At 43.6% G+C, this 21,085-nt stretch overlaps 1 protein-coding gene across 1 annotated transcript in view; it reads right to left on the bottom strand.

Moving 5' to 3' along the window:
* Positions 1 to 9,910: 9,910 nt before the first annotated feature.
* The window catches only part of SUPV3L1 (Suv3 like RNA helicase), a gene marked incomplete at its 5' end in the record, with an annotated part of 34,774 nt that continues 23,599 nt past the window's right edge, over positions 9,911 to 21,085 (bottom strand). Inside the window, 5 exons of the mRNA XM_080693891.1 lie at positions 9,911 to 10,614; positions 11,890 to 12,038; positions 16,192 to 16,368; positions 16,727 to 16,807; positions 19,961 to 20,180. Of these exons, the coding sequence (XP_080550017.1) occupies positions 10,170 to 10,614; positions 11,890 to 12,038; positions 16,192 to 16,368; positions 16,727 to 16,807; positions 19,961 to 20,180 (1,072 nt within the window). The 3' untranslated portion in view covers positions 9,911 to 10,169. The remainder of the gene's footprint in view (positions 10,615 to 11,889; positions 12,039 to 16,191; positions 16,369 to 16,726; positions 16,808 to 19,960; positions 20,181 to 21,085) is intronic.

Here is a 21,085-nt window from a genome sequence, read left to right as displayed (position 1 = left end):
GGTAGAATGCCCTTGGTTTTAATCCCCAGGACCGCAAAAAAAGAAAAAAGAAAAAAAAAAGGCATGGTGGTACATACCTTTAATCCCAGGACTTGGGAAGCTGAGACAGGAAGATCACAGATTTAAGTACAGCCTTACCAAGTAGTGAGACTCTCATCAACCTAACAAGAACCTGTTTCAAAATAAAAATAAAATAGGGCTGGGGGTGTGAGTTGGAGGTAGAATACTTCTGACTGTTCTATCCCCAGTACGACAAAAAAAGAAAAGAAAAGAAAAGAAAAGGAAGAAATTCCTAGCTGGGCATGGTGGTGCATGCCTATAATCCTAGTACTTGGGAGGCTGAGACAGGAGGACCACAGGTTCGCAGACAGCCTCAGCTACTTACTGAGGCCCTTTGCAACTCAGTGAGAACCTGTTTCAAAATAAAAAATAAAAAATAGGGCCGGGGGTGTAGCTTGGAGGTAGAATGCTCCTGGGTTCCATCTTCGGTACTGAAAAAAGAAAAAGAAAAAGAAAAAAAAAATGTGTGCAGCCTTGTCAATTCAGTGAAACAGCTATAAACCATTTGTAGGTACAGAAATTATAGGAACAATTGGAAATTTTTATAAGAATTCTGCTTCTATTACTAAAGAATTCTGTTACAGGACAGAGCTTGAATTCTGCCCTGTGTTCTTTTTAGGGGAAAGCCTGGTTGTTCATAACATAAATCAGTCTGGCCTGCTGGAATTCCACTTGCTGTGAAAGAGTAAGAGTGAGAAAAAATGTCCATAAACGAAAATCAGTGCAAACACTCTCAAACTCTGCCAGGAGTTAGAGTTACTATGGTGTCTCCACGGAGTAACCATGAATGAAACAGAAATGTTAACCTCAGCAAGTTTCTAAAGAAGGCTGCTGATTGCTTTTCACTTTTGCTGCTAACCTAGAGAAGACAGGGATGCTCAGGAAAAAATTAGGACAGAAGTGGTGTTTTTTTTTTTTATCACAACCGTACATAAGGGCCATATTTACAAAACACGTATCAAGGAGGACAAGCCGAGGGTGCAATTCATATGGGTTTCACAGAATAATTACAATCTCCATTGCGCAAAATAGCCAACTTCTGAAAGCAGATGAGACTTCTGGGTAAACATGGAATAACCCAACAAGACACAGAAATGAAAGGAGCCGGGCATGGAGGCGCAGGCCTGTAATCCAGTACTAGGGAGGCTGAGGCAGGAGGATCACAGGTTCCAGGACAGCCTCAGCAATGTAGTGAGGCTTTCATCAACCTAGCAAGACCCTGTTTCAAAATAAAAATAAAAAGGGCTGGGAAGTGTAGCTTGGAGGAAGAATGTCCCTGGATTCAATCCCCAGTACCACACAGACACACACAGACACACACACACCACACACACACACACACACACACACACACACACACCACACCACACACATGTACGCTCCAGGCCCACCCCTCCACCAACCCCGCTGGGCATTTATTCTCTGGAGAGACTGAATCCTTGGACTTGAGGCCATCAGGCACCATGGGAAGTGGAATGAGGCACTGACTGAAGACAGGGCAACCAAGTGAAGCCCTCGAATTGAGCATGGGACCCCCAGAGAGTCTTTTTCATCTTGCCTGCACCAACAGACACCCATGCAGGCACGTTCCTCTCCTCCCTCATGACAGGAGGTGAGAAGTCCTGCTTTTCCTCTGGTAAAACTAAGTGGCCTCAGAGGAAACATTCAAAACCTAAACATGGCCGGGTGTGGTGGCGCACGCTTGTCATCCCTGCGCTTGGGAGGCAGAGACAGGAGGATTGTGCAGGTTCGAAGCCAGCAGTGCGCGCTGGCTTAGGAGACCCTGTTTCTGAAAAAAATGTAAAAATAGGTCTGGGAGTGAAGCCCGGAGGTAGAAGGGCTTCCAGGAACCCCAGTACCACCAAAACAAAAACAAAAACAAAAAAACAAACAAACAAACCAAAACCTAAACATGTAGCAAAGGTACAATTACAGAGACAGCAAACAGATCAGCGGTTACCAGGGATTTGGAACAAGGAGAGCATTGAGTATCTGAAGCACAGGGGAGTTTATGCATGCGTGCGGGTGGGGATTGAACCCAGAGGCATTCTATCTCTGAGCTACAATCCCACTGCTTTTCATCCTGAAATGGGATCCAGGTTGCTAAGAGTCTGATTAAATTGCTGAGGCTGGCTGCGAACCCGGATCCTCCTGTCTCAGCCTCATTCTTAGCCAGACATGGTGGCGCACGCTTGTAATCCCAGCATTTGGGAGGCTGAGACAGGAGGATCGCAGTGCTACTTAGTGAGGGCCTCTGCAACTCAGTGAGACCCTGTTTCAAAATAAAGAATAAAATATAGGGTTAGGGGTGTAGTTTGGAGGTAGAATGCCCCTGGGTTTCATCCCTAGTACCGCAAAAAAGAAAAGAAAAAGGAAGGAAGGAAAAAAGGAAAAAGAAAGAGAAAAGGAAAGAAAAGAAAAATGCTGGAGCTAGGAGTGTAGTTCAGCCGTAGAGCACTTGCCTAGTATGCAAGTTAATCCTCAGCACCAAAAAAGAAAAAAGAAAAAAAAGAGGTCGGGGTGCTTTGCAGACCGTGACAAAAGAACCTGGCTTTATCACAAGCGTCTAGTCACCTCACTGCAGGAGAGGGAGGGAAAGTAAGTGACTCTGGAAATACTCGAGGTTTGCGGGGCTGAAAGCAAAGGAACTGTATGCAGCACTGCACTCTGGCTGATAAAGTGGTGAGAGCGTGACTTAACAATTCTGAAAACATTATCTATGTGTACCGGAACTGAACAATTACATTAAGTGAGTGACAGTGGCTGGGAGGAGGTAGGTTTCTCACTCACTGTTGGAGTGAGGTTTCAGATAAACAAGGGGAAAGTCTAGACTGATCCATGTTACAGGACAACAGTATAAACTCAGCTAAGGTAGCTATAGGTTGTATGTATGTGTGTGTTTCTATAAACATTTGCAGACATGTGTATATACATAGGTTAGCATGCACACATGATTTTTTTTTGGGGGGGCACTAGTGATTGAACCCAGGGGTTCAATCCAAGCTACACCCAAGCTACCTCCAAGCTACACGCCCAGACCTACTTTTTTTTTTTTAAACAGGGTCTCACTAGGTTGATGAGAGTCTCGCTATTTGCTGAGGCTGGCTTCAAATCTGCAATCTTCCTGTCTCAGCCTCCCAAGTACGGGGAGTACAGGCGTGTGCCTCCACGTCTGACCACACATGCATTTTCTTGCTTTATCAGCTGAGAAGCCCTGGAAGCAATGATATCTGAGGCAGGGTCTCACAAGCCACCATGCTGGCTTAACGTTGGGATCCTCCTGCCTCAACCTTCTAAGTCACAGGGATTACAGGTGTGTGTCATTATATCTGGTTACAAATTTTGGTTTCTAACATAATTTTTGTGTGTGTGTGGTACTGGGGTGAAACCCAGAGGCTTTCTACCTCCGGGCTATACTCCCAGACCTATTTTATACTTTATTTGGAAACAGGGTCTCACTAAGTTGCTGAGAGCCTCACTAAGTAGCTGAGGCTGGCTTCGAACCCGTGTGATCCTCCTGTCTCAGCCTCCCAAGCGCGGGGATTACGAACGTGCGCCACCACGCCCGGCTAACATCATTTTTTTTTAAAACTGGAACCAGAGATATGCAAAATGATCCTGGAGAATCCTGTAGTACTATAAAGGGAAGGAGTCAGGAAATCCCAACCCCCCAACGCACACACCAAAATATGACACCTAGTCTGCTGATCATTATAAAGTTCCTGGAAAAGGCTTTAGTATTGCATCCCCTTATATGCCTAAACACTGGATCCATCAAAGGAAAACCAGTTACCCTTGGTACCTTCCCTGAGTTTTCATCAAATAAATTTATATCTGCTGGAAGGAAGATTAAAGAAAGTATCCACAACTGCACAGATTTTCCACAGCCATTGTCTATCTCCTAGGCCCATTCATTTACCAAAGAGAATGATTTACTAGTATCTCAACAATGGGCTTGTTCATTCACCTAAAATAATTTACCAACGTCAAAATGGGTAATCACACTCCTGTGGTTGTCCCCATGCATGTGACATGTATGTGTGTATCTCTTTCTCCTACCAGCCTGCTCATCATCAGTTCGCTCCAGCGGACCTGGGGGAGGGAGGCTTTCCCTGACCTTGACAAAACTAAGGAAATGGTGAACAAAACAGACACAACACCAAAATGACAGGGACATGTTGAGGGACACAGAAGCCACTGGAAGAGCTCCTAATAACCTGAGCTTGAACAGCTCCTCTAAAAGTAGGAGTAAGCAGGGCATGGTGGCACATGCTTGTAATCTCAGTATTTGGGAGGCTGAGACAGGAGGATCACAGGTTCGCTGCCAGCTTCAGCTACTTAGTGAGGCCCTACACAACTTAGTGAGGCCCTGTTTTTAAATAATTATAAGAGCTAGGTGTGGTGGCACACACTTGTAATCCCAGTGCTGGGGAGGCTGAGACAGAAGGATCGCACAGGTTTGAAGCCAGCCTCGGCTACTTAGTGAGGCTCTCAGCAATTTAGACCCTGTTTCCAAATAAAGTATAAAATAGGTCTGGGAGTTTAGCCCAGAGGTAGAAAAGCCCCTGGGTTCCATCCCCAGTACCACGAAATAAATATAAGCTATGTGTGGTGGCACATGCTTGTAATCCCAGTACTTGGGAGGCTGACAGAGGATCTCAGTTCATGAACAGCCTCAGCTACTTATGCCCTCTGCAATTTAGTGAGTCCCTGTTTCAAAATAAAGAATAAAAAATAGGGATGAGGGTGTTGCTTGGAGGTAGAATGCCCTTGGATTCCATCTCCAGTATGGAAAAAAATATCATAAAAAATAGGGATGGAGGTGTAGCTTGGAGGTAGAATGCCCTTTAGTTAAATTCCCAGGACCTCAAAAAATAAAAGTGTGTGTGTGTGTGTGTGTGTGTGTGTGTGTGTGTGTGTGTGTGTGTAACTGGAGATTGAACCCAGGGGCATTCTACCCCTGAGCTACACATCCTCAGCCTTATTTTTTATTCTTTATTTTGAAACAGGGTCTCACCAGTCAGGCATGGTGGCACACACTTGTAATCCCAGTACTTAGAAGGCAGAAACAGGAGGAGCTCAGGTTTGTGGCCAGACTCAGCAATTTAGGCCATCTGCAACTGGTTCAAAACAAAGAATAAAAAATAGGGCTGGGGTGTAGCCCAGAAGAAGAATGCCCCTGTGTTCAATCTCTAGTACCACCAAAAAAAAAAAAAAAAAAAAAAAAGGAAAAGAAAAGAAAAGAAAAAGAAAGAAACAGGGTCTTACTAAGTTGTGGAGAGCCTAAGTAGCTGAGGCTGGCTGTGAACCTGCAATCCTCCTGTCTCAGACTCCCAAGTACGAGGATTATAAGCGTGTGCCACCATGCCCAACTAAAAGGAGTGGTGGGTTTTTTTTTTTTTTTGGTGATATTGGGGTTCTTGGAAGCCCTTCTACCTCCGGGCTACTACACTCCCAGACTTAATATATATATATATGTGTGTGCGTGTGTGTGTGTGTGTGTGTGTGTGTGTGTGTGTGTGTGTGTATGTATATGTATATGTATATTTTTGGTGGTACTGGGGTTCCTGGAAGCCCTTCTATCTCTGGGATACACTCCCATGGGCTATACTCCCAGACCTATTTTTTTACCTTTTTATGTGGAAACAGGGTCTCTTAAGCCAGCAAGGCTGGCTCCGAACCAGTGCGATCCTCCTGTCTCCGCCTCCCAAGCGCGGGGATTACAAGCGTGTGCCACCACGTCCGGCTTAAAAGGAGTGTTTTTAAGAAAACAAAATCCCTAGTGCATGGGAAACTAAGATAGGTAGATCACAAAAAGAAAAAGAAAGCAAAATCCCCACCTGACATAATAGGAAATTAGTAGCTAATGTCTTACATTGATGATCAAAGAGACAGGAAGTGCAAATTATGAAGAATCAATGAGATAAGTGCAGAAGAAACAGTAGAGTTGAAAGTTTTTGTTTTTTTTTTAAACTGTGTTAAGCCGGGCATGATACACTTGGAATCCCAGTACTTGGGAGGCTGAGGCAGGAGGATCCAGGTTCGCCACCTGCCTCAGTAATTTTGTGAGTCCTTTCACAACTTAGTGAGACCCTGTTTCAAAATAAAGAATTTTGGAAGCCGAGTGTGGTGGCACACACTTGTAATCCCAGCATTTGGAAGGCTGAGACTGGAGGATCTTGGTTCGCTGATAGCCTCAGCTATTTAGTGAGGCTCTCCACAACTTAGTGAGACCCTGTTTCAAAATAAAGAATAAAAGGGCCGGGCGTGGTGGCGCAGGCTTGTAATCCCCACGCTTGGGAGGCAGAGACAGGAGGATCGCGCAGGTTCAAAGCCAGCCGTGTTCGCTGACTTAGGAGACCCTGTTTTCAAATAAAAATGTAAAAATAGGTCTGGGAGCATAGCCTGGAGGTAGAAGGGCTTCCAAAAACCCCAGTACCACCACCAAAAAAAAAAAAAAAAAGAATAAAAAGTCGGGCAGGGGGTGTAGCTCGGAGGTCAAATGCCCCTGGGTTCCATCCCCTACCTGCGAAAGAAAGAAGGAAGGAAGGAAGGAAGGAAGGAAGGAAGGAAAGAAAGAAAGAAAGAAAGAAAGAAAGAAAGAAAGAAAGAAAGAAAGAAATTAATTTTGGGGGTGTAGCTCAGAGGTAGAATGCCTCTGAGTTCAATTCCCAGTACTGCAAACAAAAACAAAAAAGCCGTGTATTTATTCCTTTGACAATACTTAATTTTAAAAAATGGCTAAAGTATGGTTTTGAGGGTGTAGTTCAGTAGTAGAGCACTGGCCTAGCTTGCATGAGGTCCTGGGTTCTATCCCCAGCACTGCTTAAAAAAAAAAAAAAAACTTAAATTGGGCATGGTGGCACATACCTGTAATCCCAGCACTTGGAAAGCTGAGACAGGAAGATTGTAGGTTCAAGCCCAACATGAGCAATTTAGTGAGGCCTTGTTTCAAAATAAAAATAGAACAGGGTATGTGGGAGGTATAGCTCAAGAGGTAGAGTACCCCTGGGTTCAACCTTCAGTACCAAAAAAATGCTTAAACTAATTCAGTTTATACGTAAAGATTAAAATATTGCAAAAGTGTAGCTTAGGAAGATTTCAAAAGATATTTGTGTTTAACCTACCTTACATATTGTTTAGTTACATACAGAGGGGATTTGATAGAATGTGATTAATATCATCTATGTTTTATTTATATATGTATGCATTTTTTGGTGCTGAGGGTTGAATCCATTCTTCCTCTGAGCTATACACCGAGACCTATTTTTTATTCTTTCTTTCTTTCTTTATTTTTGTTTGTTTTTTGGTGGTACTGGGGGTGGAACCCAGAGGCTTTCTACCTCCAGGCTATACTTCAAGACCTTTTTTATATTTTATTTGGAAACAGGGTCTCACTAAGTTGCTGAAAGCCTAAGTAGCTGAGGCTGGCTTCGAATCCGTGTGATCCTCCTGTCTCAGCCTCCCAAGCGCGGGGATTACAAGCATGCGCCACCACGCCCGGCTTATTCTTTATATTGAAACAGGGTCTCACTAAGTTGTGGAGGGCCTAAGTAGCTGAGCCTGGCTGCGAACCTGTGATCCTCTCTCTTGTCTCAGCCTCCCAAGTTATCAGGTGCCACCACGCCCAGTTCCTTATCCCATTTAAACCATAAAAGGTTAATCCCTCCTCTGTAGTTAACTTCAATCCAGTAGTTACTCGAGAAGTTAGTTCAGTTCTCAGAATGACTTAAGAGTTCACAGCCAAAAAGGATCTAAAGATCTAAATCTTCAGGTTCATTCATAGAACACTTTCCGTGTGCGGTGCCGGTACTTAATTACACATCACATTTAACCTCCCCAAGAACACTAAGCATGGCTGTCTACCTTCTTCAGACGCAGAGACCAAGCCCAGAGGGCAAGGTCACAAAGATGGTAGTGAGGTGAAAGGCTGAACCAGGTCTGTCCAACTCCAAAGCTGACACCTTTAATATCCCTTTATCTGTACTTCTAACCAAGTTTGAAAGCTGCTGGACAAAGAGAGGCCACTATGCACCAGCCTGGCCTTTGGAGAGGGACAACTACCCTATTTAAAGCAGCCCACGGCTGGGTATGGTGGCACATTCTTGTGATCCTAGTACTTGGGAGGCTGAGATAGGATTGCAGGTTCTTGGCCAGCCTTGACTATATAGTGAGGCCCTCTGCAGCTTAGTGAGACCCTGTTTCAAAATAAAAAATAGGGCTGGGAATATAGCTCAGAAGTAGAATGTCCCTGGGTTCAATCCCAAGGACATTCCAGTACTGGAAAAAACTAATTAAAATAAAAAAATAAAAGCCCACAGCTACCCATCACCATTCCTTTCCCATTTATCTTTATGGTGACATCCATTCATTTCACAAAGACTGATGACTGCGCTTCCCCGACAGCCCGGATATTGTGGGTACAGCAATGAATTAGATAGACAATGGGCCCTGCCTTTGCAGAGTTGACAGTATTTATTTCTTACTTGTTTGTATCTTCCCTACCAAAGTATGAGCTCCACGAGGCAGAAGCCTGCGAGCAATGCATGGGCACAACAGAGAGTAATGTCTGCCAAAGGATTCCACCCACGACACCCTCAGCAACAGCACAAGACACTGGTCAAACAACTCACCGATCTCACTTGATCTCCATGGAGTTTCTTAAGGTGCAGTGTTTCCGTACTATGCGACAAATGGTCGTTTTATAAAGATTATTTTTAAGTCTCTACCACATTTCAATATGTGTATATAAATAATTTTTATTTTAATATAATTTTTTTTTTTTTTTTGCAGTACTGGGGATGAAAGCCAAGGGCATTCTACCTCCAAGCTATACCCCCAGCCCTGTTTTTTTTTATTATTTTGCAACAGGGTCTCTTGCAAAGAACCTAAGTAGCTGAGGCTGACCACGAACTGCTATCCTCCTGTTTCACCCCCCCCCCCAAATGCTGGGGTTACAAGTGTGCACCACCACATCCGGCTAGGTTTTTTTTTTTTTTTGGTACTGGAGATTGAACCCAAGGGCTTTTCTACCTGTGGGCTATACTCCCAGACCTATTTTATACTTTATTTGGAAACAGGATCTCACTAAGTTGCTGAGAGCCTCACTAGCTGAGGCTGGCTTAGAACCTGTGCGATCCTCCTGTCTTAGCCTCCCAAGCGCTGGGATTACAAGCATGCGTCACCATACCCATTTTTTTTTTTTTTTTTTTTTTTTTTTGCGGGTCTGGGGATGGAACCCAGAGGCATTTGCTCTCCAAGCTATACCCCTTGCCCTATTTTTTATTCTTTTATTTTGAAACAGGGTCTCACTAAGTTGCGAAGGGCCTCACTAAGTAGCTAAGGCTGTCCTTGAACTGCAATCCTCTGGTCTCAGCCTCCCAAATGCTGGGATTACATGCATGTGCCACCAAGCCTGGCTTTTATTCTTTATTTTGAAACAGTATCTCACTAAGTTGTGGAGGGCCTAAGTAGCAGAGGTTATCTGTGAACCGTGATCCTCCAGTCTCAGCCTCCTGAATACTGGGATTACAAGCGTGCACCACCACACCCGGTTTTTTATTTTTGAAACTGGGTCTCATTAAGTTGCAAGAGCCTCACTAACTTGCTAAAGTTGGCTGCCAACCAGCAATCCTCCTGTCTCAATCTCCCAAGTACTGGGATTACAATTATGCACCATCATGCCCAGCTCTCAGTGTTTATTTGTTTGTTTATTTATTTTTGTGGGTCTGGGGATGGAACCCAGGGGCATTTGACCTCTGAGCTATAACCCCTGACCTATTTTTTTATTCTTTATTTTGAAACAGGGTTCTCAGTCAGTTGCGAGGGCCTAAGTACCTGAGGCTGTCTGCGAACCGCAATCCTCCAGTCTCAGTCTCCCGATTGCTGGGATTACAAGCATGCTCCACCACGCCCGGCTCTCAGTGTTTTTTAAATGCTGCAACAAAAAGGAGTTTAGTCATCTTTAAGAGTTCATTTTTCTGCAAAAAAACAAAACAAACAAACAAAAAAACCCAGTATAATATAACCACACTACAGCAGGCAGTAAATGCATATGAACAAAAAGGATTTAAAATAAAATTTTATTTGCAAAATTAAAAAAATAATAATTAATCAGAATTGGGCTCCTTCTTCTTTCTTCTTGTCCCTTTTGAGTAAGCTGCAGACTCTGTTCCGTCTTTGCTGTGCTCAGTTCGCTGCGTCAACCACTCCCTCTCGAGTTGCTTCAGCATGTCAGGGGTGAGCAGTCCTTGCTGCACCAGTCTGGAAGCAAGGGACAGACCCCCGGCGTCGCCGGAGCCAGGGCCGGGAGGCTCTACGGCTTTGCTCCCTGTGCTTTTGGTGCCACGCATCCTTCTAGCTTGGCTCTTTAAGGATCCTGACAAACGTGACTGGCTCTCTGGTGACAAGCTCCCCAAATTCAACAGCTTATGTGACTCAGAAATTTTAATCAGTTTAGTGATATTGTGGACACCATCTTGGATAATACCATCCAGCTCTTTCTGGAGGCCTCGAACAAGGCTAGCATCGGGAAACATATCCATGAACCGGTAGCTGGAAAAAAACATAATACATTATAGCGATAGCCCTGGATTGCCCTGCATTTTGATATGATTAATTCCAAATGTTCCCTTTTTGCAAATTGTTCAGTGACTTTGCTACTTCTGTATGCTTGAAGAATTAAGTCTTTATGAGGGTGGGTTGGCACACTATCTCAAGTGATTCTGATACGCTCTCTGGGGGTGGGGGGCACACTCCACCGTAGAGAAACCCTCTAGAGCAGGGCTTCTCAAATGTTAACCTACAAGTGAGTTGCCTGGGGTCTGGCAAAATGCAGAGTATGCCTCAAAATCTGACATAAACTTGAGATTCTTTACTTCTAAAAAGCTCCCAGGAGCCAGGCATGGTAGCACACACTTCTAATTCCAGTACTTAGAAGGGTGAGACAGGACGATTATAGGTTTGTGCAAGCCTCAGCTACTTAGGCTCTCTGCAACTTAGTGAGACCTTGTTTCAAAATAAAGAATAAATAGCCGGGCATGGTGGTGCACACTTGTAATCCCCGCACTTGGGAGGCGGAGACAGGAGGATCGCGCAGGTTCGAAGCCAGCTGCGCTGGTTTAAGAGACCCTGTTTCCAAATAAAAAAAAGTATAAAATAAGTCTGGGAGTGTAGCCCGGAGGTAGCAGAGTTTCCAGGAACCCCAGTACCACCAATAAATAAATAAATAAATAAATAAATAAATAAATAAATAAATAAATAATAGGGGGTATATAATAAATAATGGGGGTATAGCTTGGAGGTGAGAATTCCCCTGGGTTCTATCTCTAGCACTGTAAAATAAATTAGAGAGATAGACAGACAGACAGACAATAAAAAGCTCCCAGGTGCAGGGCCAGTGGCACACACTTGTAATCCCAGTCTGGGGAGGATGAAACAGGAAGATTGCAGGTTCAAAGCCAGCCTCAACAATTCAGTGAGGCTCGCCTGGTTTCAATCCACAGCACCACAAAGAAACAAACAAAAGACCCCCAAGCAATTCCCAAGTGATATCAAGACTTTTAGTCCAAGGACCATTCTTTGAGTAGCAAGGGTCTTGTAGACCTTCTCACTTGGCTTGCTTAACGAGATTTAAGAACTCCTGAAGTCTTTTTTGACATGGTTGCAAACCTAGCTCAAATGCCTTTAGGGAAAATTAACATAATTTAGAGTACCTTGCAAATATGTGCCTAATTTGGAAGAGGGAAAAAAACTCCACAAAAAGCCCACAAATACCTCTGATTTGCCTTATTACTTAGAAAAATGAGAACACATAAAAACATTTGTTACCTTAGCCACAGATACAGGTCCAAGACATCATGGACAGCTTCAAGATCCATGAGGTCTTTAATGTTCTTAGGTGGAAGCAAAGGCCATCTGATGTATCGGCGCAACCATGCAGCAGTCAGGGGCTCATTCCTGCTGTACTGCCTGGCAAACTGACAGAAAACAAGAAAGAGTTTGGTAAAAGAATAAGAATCCCCTTAAGTCTGCAATTAGAAAGGAAAAGGAAAGAAGCATAACAACGTTAGCTGTGGCTGTGTTCATAGCTGCTCTCTGGCTGGACGTGGTGGTACACACTTGTAATCCCAGCATTTGGGAGGCCGAGACAGGAGGATCACGGTTCACGGACAGCCTCAGCTACTTAGTGAGGCCCTCCGCAACTCAGTGAGACCCCGTTTCAAAATAAAGAATAAAAAAAATAGAACTGGGACGGGCGTGGTGGCGCACGCTTGTAATCCCAGCATTTGGGAGGCCGAGACCGGAGGATCGCGGTTCGCGGACAGCCTCAGCTACTTAGTGAGGCCCTCCGCAACTCAGTGAGACCCCGTTTCAAAATAAAGAATAAAAAAAATAGAACTGGGACGGGCGTGGTGGCGCACGCTTGTAATCCCAGCATTTGGGAGGCTGAGACCGGAGGATCGCGGTTCGCGGACAGCCTCAGCTACTTAGTGAGGCTCTCCGCAACTCAGTGAGACCCCGTTTCAAAATAAAGAATAAAAAAAAAAATTGGGCAGGGCATGTAGCTCGGAGGTCAAATGCCCCTGGGTTCCATCCCCAGACCCGCAAAAAAAAAAAAAAAAAAAATAGGGCTGGGTCCCTGGGCCTCTAATAGGGTCCCATGCTAGAGCAAACTGGTCCCGAACCATTGCTCGGACCCTGCCTGTGGGCTGCTGGCACTGAAGCAGGTTGCACAGTGGGAAAAAAAATGCCGGGAGTGGTGGCACATGCTTGTAATCCCAGTGTTTGAGAGGCTGAGACCAGAGGACTGCAGTTCGCGGACAGCCTCATCTACTTAGTGAGACCCTCCGTAACTCAGTGAGACCCTGTTTCAAAAATAAAGAATAAAACACTGGGCAGGGGGTGTAGCTTGGAGGTCAAATGCCTCTGGGTTCCATCCCCAGACCCGAAAAAAAAAAAAGCTGCTCTTTCCTCCTTAATGCTTTTCTAATTTTTTAAAAACACATAATCCCCAGGGGCATTCATTCTGAGATATGTCCCCAGCCCTTATTTATTTATTTATTTATTTATTTATTTATTTATCTTTGCGGGTCTGGGGATGAAACCCAGGGGCATTCGACCTCCGAGCTACACCCCCTGCCCTATTTTTTATTCTTTATTTTGAAACCAGGTTTCACTGAGTTGCAAAGGGCCTCACTAAGTAGCTGAGGCTGTCCGCGAACCGCAATCCTCTGGTCTCAGCCTCCCGAATGCTGGGATTACAAGAATGCGCCACCATGCCCGGCCCCATTTTATTTTGAGAATGGATCTCAAAATAAATAGCTAAATTGCTGAGGGCCTCGCTAAGCTGCTGAAGCTGGCTTTAAACCTGTCTCAGTCTCCCAAGTACTGGGGATCACAGGCATGCACTATCACTCCTAGCAAGATACCTACTTTTTTTTGTGATGCTGAGAATTGTACCTAGGGGTAATCTACCTCTAAGCTACACCCCCAGCCCTGTTTTTTATTCTTTATTTTGAAACAGGGTCTCACTAAACTACAGAGGGTCTCATTAAGTAGCTAAGGCTGTCCTTGAACCCGGATCCTCCTGTCTCAGCCTCCCAAGTACTGGGATTACAAGCATGTGCCATCACATCTGACCAAGATATCTATTTTTTCTTTAAAGAATGACTGTCAGTTGGGTGTGGTGGTGCACGCTTATAATCCTAGTACTTGGGAGGCCAATACAGGAGGATCACAGGTTCAAGGACAGTCTCAGTAAGTAGTGAGAGTCTCATCAACCTAGCAAGACTCTGTTCCCAAATAAGAAGTAAAATTGAGTGTACTGTGTGTGTGACATCGATCGAGAGACTTTGCTCTGGCCTTGCTCTTTGCTGACTGAGGACCAGTGAGGCTCCAACCTCAGAATCTCCTCTGCCACTCCTGGACATGGATCATTATTCCTTTCTCCTAGCTTATTTGCAACTTGTCATTTGTTAAGCATTTGAAGTGTAAATATAAATTTTAGGACTTGTGTATTGTTTAATATACTTATCCGACCCAAACTGATTGGCTAGTGTGAAGTATATTGTTTGATGGTCATTCATAGCTAGTTGGCTTTTGGTAAAGCAGCTGCCCAGCACTCGAAACTAGCTTAACCTTACTTATAGAATTTACTAGTAATTTCCCACATGCAATAACCTTCCAATGTGAATAAACTTTGTGACATGTGGAAAAACATAAATCGTGTGTGATGTGACTTACTGGTCTTATGGCCCGTTGCTAGTGACACATAATATTTTAATTTTGTGCCACGAATAACTATTTATGCACTATTTACATAACATTGTAAAGATCTTAAAAACAGATTTGGTTAAAATAGAGCTAGTGGAGCCAGGCATGGTGGCACACACTTGTAATCCCAGTACTTGGGAGGCTAAAGTAGGATTGCAGGTTCACAGCCAGCCTCAGCTACTTAGTGAGGCCCTCCCCGACTTACTGAGATCTTGTTTCCAAATTAAAACTAAATTAGGATTGAGGGTATAGCTCAGAGGTAGAATGTCCTTGGGTTCGATCCCCAGTACCGCACCCCCCAAAAACTAAAAAAAAAAATAGAGCTAGTGGTTTTGCAAGCATATAATCTCAGTACTTGGGAAGCTGAGACAGGAGATCACAAGTTCAAAACTAGCCTCAGCAACTGAGTAATGCCCTCAGAAACTTAGTATGACCCCTGTTTCAAAATAAAACATAAACGAGGCTGGGGTGCAGCTCAGAGGTACAATTACCCCGGTTTCAATCCCAAGCACCAAAATAAATAAATAAATAAATAAATAAATAAATAAATAAATATAAAGAGCTACTATACAGAATACTAAGATCTATAAGGAGATGGCAAGGTGCATGTTCGAAGAAGAGGAGGCCTCTGGGGTCACTGGGCAGGGAGCACACCAAGAGAGGTGTGTGCAAGGGACCAGAAGCAGTTCAGTTCAGCTCAGTTTCCACGGCCCTTCCTGCCCTTCCCACCCCTGTGCTCCTCAGAGGTCAGAGATTTGCATCTCTAAAAAAGAGGAGGCTGGAACCTGGGCAAATACTCACAGAAGTCAGCAACCCATTGCTCAGTGCCTTGCAGTTAAGAAAACTGAACACTGTTGCCATGACTGAGCCCTATTCCTTCTTCCTTCCAAATAACATCACCCAGCACTAACAAGGAAAAAGTGTATAAGGCAAAGCGCCCTTCTCAAAACATTAGCTTCTTCACAGTGGCTATCATAAATGCCCAAACAGAAGGCAAGGGTCCGACGTTCCTCAAAAATTATTTGTAAAAGATGGGATATGTGGCACATGCCTGTATTCCAGCTCCCTGGGAGGCTGAGGAAGGACGCCCCCAAGTGTGAGGCCAGACTGGACAACTCAGGTGAGTCAAAATAAAAAGTAAAAAAAAGAGCTGGGCATGGTGGTGCATGCTTGTAACCCCAGTACTTGGGAGGCTGAGACAGGAGGATTGCAGGTTCACAGCCAGCCTCAGCTACTTAAGTGAGACCCTCTGCAACTTAGTGAGACCCTGTTTCAAAATAAAGAATAAAAAACAGGGATGGAAGTGTAGCTCAGAGGTAGTGTGCCTCTGGGTTCAATCCCCAGTACCACACACACACACACAAAAAAAAGGACCAGGTAAATAGCTCATTGTTAGAATGCCTCTGGGTTCAATTCTCAGAAGCAGCAACAACAAACACACAATCTTATTTTAAAAAAAGTCACTGTGAGTGGTGTGTGTGTGTGCGTGCGTGCGTGCGTGCATGCGTGTGTGCGTGTGTGTGTGTTACTGGGGACTGAATTTAGGTGGCATTCTACCTCTGAGCTATACCCCCAGCCCTTTTTTTTTTTTTTGGTTTGGAAACAGGGTCTCACTAAGTTGTTGAGAGTGTCACTATATTGCTGAGACTATCCTCTAACATATAATCCTATTTCACCCTCACGAGTTACTGGGATTGCACATGTGCACCACCATGGTCGGCTTTACTTAAGTTTTTACAAACTCTCTCATATTACAGGGTACTCTTTCCAAGTGTTTTATTTTGAATAACGAAGAACTGTTTGGAGGAAAAAGGCATTCATCTGAAACAAGTCCCAGCAACACAGGACACGGCTTACCTGTAACAAGGAGGAGCAGACGAAAGGCTGCTTCTTGTTGATAGGGGCTGTGCAGAACACATACCTCACTCGCAGACTTAACGGGATATGCTGGATCAACTCTGCAGAAAATTTAAAGTCATCCATATTGCAGACAAAATACTGTCCATCGACTTGTGAAAAGTCTACAAAAATATCCTGAGAGAAAAAAGGCATATGAAATTATTGGACTGCCTCATTGGGCAGGAATAAATTACTCAATTCTACAAAAGACAGTATTTTTACTCCACAACAGTCTTTCAGAAAAGCCTAAATTATTCACTTCCTCCTGAAGCTAAGAGATTCCCCCCACAGCCCTCCCAACCTAAAGTACTCAGAGAGAAAATTCCTCAGGACAAAACTCCCAGAGGACTGTGAAAGAGGGTTTTCATCTGCAAGATGAATTTCACAGACAGCAGAATTACAAAGTCAGACCATCCAATCATGCCCACCAGGTGAACCAGAAATTGTCATATCGACAATAAACAATAAACTTAAACAGTGAGTTCCTACTTACAATGAGATTAGAAAGTGTTGTATCAGGGAGATGGTAGGCAAACATTTCAATCTGTTCAGCAGTTGGATGAAGACCGGCTGCCTTTAGTAAAAGAAACAATAAATTGACTTGTTTTTAAAAGGATACATTTTTAGCCAGGCATGGTGGCACACACTTAAAATCCCAATACTTGGGAGGGTAAGAGAGGAGGATCACCAATTCAAGAAATGCCTCAGCAAGTAGTGAGACTCTCATCAATCTAGTGAGACCCTGTTTCAAATTAAAAATTAACAGGGCTGGGGTATGGCTCAGAGATAGAATGCCCCTGGGTTCAATTCCAAGTACCCCCCCCCTCCAAAAGACACATTTATTAACTTATTTTGAAATAAATTTCCTATATTCAGGCTAAGCTCTTATTAAATGAGTTAAATGCCAAGAATTTGAGTAAAACAGAGGAAAAGACATCATTTATTACCAACTAGAACAGCTGATGAGCTGAATGTGGTGGTGCATGCCTGTAATCTCAGTACTTGGGAGACTAAAAACAGGAGGATTGGAGGTTCAAGGATAGCCTCAACAACTTTGTAAGGTTCTCAGCAACTTATCAAGACCTCGTTTCCAAATAAAAAATAAAACAGGGCTGGGGGGTGCAGCTCAGAGGTAGAATGCCCCTGGGTTCAATCCCCAGTTAACGTCACCAAAAAAAAAAAAAAAGATGATTTAGTAAAATGATGGATTATACTAAGTAAATAATCTTTTTATTTTAGTCATATTTCTAAAACTTATTATGATCTGATGGAATACCAAAACTGCTTTCAGGACAAAACAATTTTCTAAGTCTTAGTCCTCTCCAATGAATAAAAATGAATAGGAAAAACCCAGTTGATTTAACCAGGTATATTGCAATATACATGAGAAAATTTCAGTTCTCTCTCTCTCTCTCCCTCTCCCTCTCCCTCTCTCTCTCTCTCAATGGTGCTGGGGATTAAACCCCAGCTATACTTCCGAATTACACCTCCAGACTGATTTTATTTTTTTTTATTTGGAAATAAACTCTAAGTTATTGAGAGCTTTACTAAATTGCTGAGGCTGGCTTCAAACCTATAATCCTCCTGTTTGAGCTCCCAAGTACTGGGATTATAGGCATGCACCACCATGGCCCTCAGTTATCACTTTAACTGTACATTGCAATGCTAAGAAATGCCCACATGTAGCCAGGAGTGGTGGCACATGCCTATAATCCCAGTACTTGGAATGCTGAGACAGGAAGACTGTAGGTTTGTTGCCAGCCACATCAACCTTGAGACATCCTCCACAACGTAGGGGGGTGTAGCTCAGAGTTAGAATTCCCCTGGGTTCAATCCCCAGTACCTCAAAAATACATAAATATAAAATAGGACTGGGGATATAGATCAAAGATAAAATAGCTCCAAAGTAGAATGCCCCTGGATTCAATCCCCAGCACCACAAAAATAAGAAATGCCCACAAATAAGTAAAAAGGTGGAGAGGAGAGGAAGAGAGAAAGAGAGGCAGAGAGAAAGAGAGAGAAAGAGAAAGCAGCAGCAGCAAGACATGAGTCCTAAGGGAGAATGGAAGAGTATGATTACAAGAAATGAGAAATATTGTTGGGCATGGTGGTGCACGTTTATAATCCCAGTACTGGCTGAGACAAGAGGATCACAGGTTCGAAGGCAGCCTCAGCAACTTAGTGAGTCTCTCAGCAATTTATTGAGACCTTGTTTCCAAATAAAAAGTAAAATAGGTCTGGGGGTGTAGCTCAGAGGTGGAAGGCCCCGGGTTCCATTCCTAGTAACACACACACACACACACACACACACACACACACACACACACACAAATATTATTATTTTTTATTTTATTTTTTGGTGGTACTGGGGGTGGAATCCAGAGGCTTTCTACCTCCAGGTTATACTCCCAGACCTATTTTATATTTTATTTGGAAACAGGGTCTCACTAAGTTGCTGAGAGCCTCACTAAGTAGCTGAGGCTGGCTTGAACCTGTGTGATCCTCCTGTCTCAGCCTCCCAAGCACGGGGATTACAAGCGTGTACTACCATGCCCAGCTAAAGAGAGATATTTTTATAATTTCAATTGCACTGTGCACAAACCTAACCATTCTTAATGAGCCATGTAAAAGAACTTCCAGGCAAATTTAAACTTAAACTGTTTTGCCAGCATGGTGACGCACACTCATAATTCCAGCACTTGGGAGGCTGAGACAGGAGGATTACACAAGTTTGAAGCCTCAGCTACTTAGTGAGGCCCTTTGCAACTCAGTGAGACCCTGTTTCCAAATAAAGTATAAAATAGGTCTGGGAGTATAACCCAGAGGTAGAAAAGCCCCTGGGTTCCACCCACAGTAACACACACACACACACACACACACACACACACACACACACACCACATTTTACATATTAGTTTAGCAAGCCAGACATGGTGGTACGGGCTTTTAACCCCAGTACTTGGGAGGCTGAGTTCGGAAGATTTCAAGTTTGAGGATAGCTTAGGCAAGTATTGAGACTCATCAATCTAGTGAGACCCTGTTTCAAAGATAAAAATAAATAGCACTGGGGGTGTAACTCAGAATGCCCCTTAAGTTCAATCCCCAGTACCAAAATAAATTTTTTTGGGTGTGTGGTCCTGGGGATGGAACCCAGGAGCATTCGACCTTTGAGCTACACTCCCAGCCTTATTTTTTATATTTTATTTTGAAACTTGGTCTCACTGAGTTGCAAAGAGCCAATCAAGAAATGGGCAAAAGAGCTGAATAGACACTTACAAAAGAAGAGATACAAAGGGCCAATAGATACATGAAAAGATGCTCTACATCACTGGCCATTAGGGAGATGCAAATCAAAACTACACTGAGATTCCATCTAACCCCAGTCAGAGTGGCAAGCATAAAGAAATCAAATAACAACAAATGCTGGCAAGGATGTGGGGAAAGAGGAACTCTTTTACACTGTTGGTGGGAGTGCAAACTAGTTCAGCCACTATGGAGATCTGTGTGGAGATTCATAAGAAAACTGGGTCAGGTCAACTAAACTAGCTCAATTTGGACCCCTCAATTGCACACCATTCTCTGATTAAGGGGTCCCTCTGCCTGTCCAACAAAGGACATTCCTAATATGGTTTCCATGGCAATGAACTTTTGCTTATTTCTGCTTCCAGATGTCTGAGGCAAGATTATGGATGGTGGGGAAGGAATGAGTGTCCACCTTGCATCTTACCTTAATGGGATCCACAGGCCTGTTCAAAATTTCTTTTAATAAACTGAGGTCTTCACGATTCATCGTTGTAACCTCTCCTTCTTTATACTGCGAGCTGAATCTACCAGCTCTGCCAGCAATCTGCAGGGCTTGAGAGGTAGTGATTGGCTCTATTTCCTTCTCTCCCTTTTCATTGATGGTGGGCTTTATGAGGGAGTAAAAAATGATTCTCCTTATGCTCCTGAAATAGACACAAAAATGATCCTAGAGACTGCACAAACAGCTCTCTGTCACTTGGTCATCACAGAAATGCTCACTCCAATTCTAACGCAGGCCCACTCACCATCTTGCCACCATTTAAAATAAGGACGCTGGGTGCAGTGGCACATAGCCTGCAACTACAGCTACTCGAGAGGCTGAAATAGGAGGTTGAGGCAGGAGGATCACAAGTGTGAGGTCAGCTAAGGCAACTTAGCGAGAGATCCTGTCTCAAAATAAAAAACAAAAAGGACTAAGGATGGAGCTCAGTGGTAGAGTGCCGAGTTCAACCTTCAGTACTACAAAAGATAACACTATAAAAATAAATAAATAAAACCAGGTGTGGTGATGCACGCTTGTAATCCCAGCATTTGGGAGGCTGAGACAGGAGGACTGAGGTTCGTAGCCAGCCTCAGCTATTTAGTGAGGCTCTCTACAACTTAGTGAGAGCCTGTTTCAAAATAAAGAAGAAAAAATAGGGCTGTGGGTATAGCTCAGAAGTAGAATGCCCTTGGGTTCAATCCCCAGCACTGCAAAAACAAACAAACAAACAAACAAACAAACAAACACAAGGAAAAGAGTTTGTAGACAATTGTTTTTCTTCCTTTCAAATATTTTTTAACAATTATGTATTTACTAAAAATTATCAAACTGTATGTATGCTTCAGATGGATGAATTGTATGTTTATGTAAATTATACCTCAGTACAGCTACAGAAAATAACTATTTTACAAGTAACTTCCAAAAAGTATTCTCATACTGCTTTAAAAAGTTAGTTAGCTCCTTGCCAGGCGTGGTGGCACATGCTTATTGTAATCCCTGCGCTTGGGAGGCAGAGACAGGAGGATCGCGCAGGTTCAAAGCCAGCCTCAGCTGGCTTAAGAGACC

Source organism: Muscardinus avellanarius (genome assembly GCF_963383645.1).
Source record: "Muscardinus avellanarius genome assembly, chromosome: 4".
Classification (NCBI taxonomy): domain Eukaryota; kingdom Metazoa; phylum Chordata; class Mammalia; order Rodentia; family Gliridae; genus Muscardinus; species Muscardinus avellanarius.
This window is presented reverse-complemented; position numbering and strand designations above follow the sequence as displayed.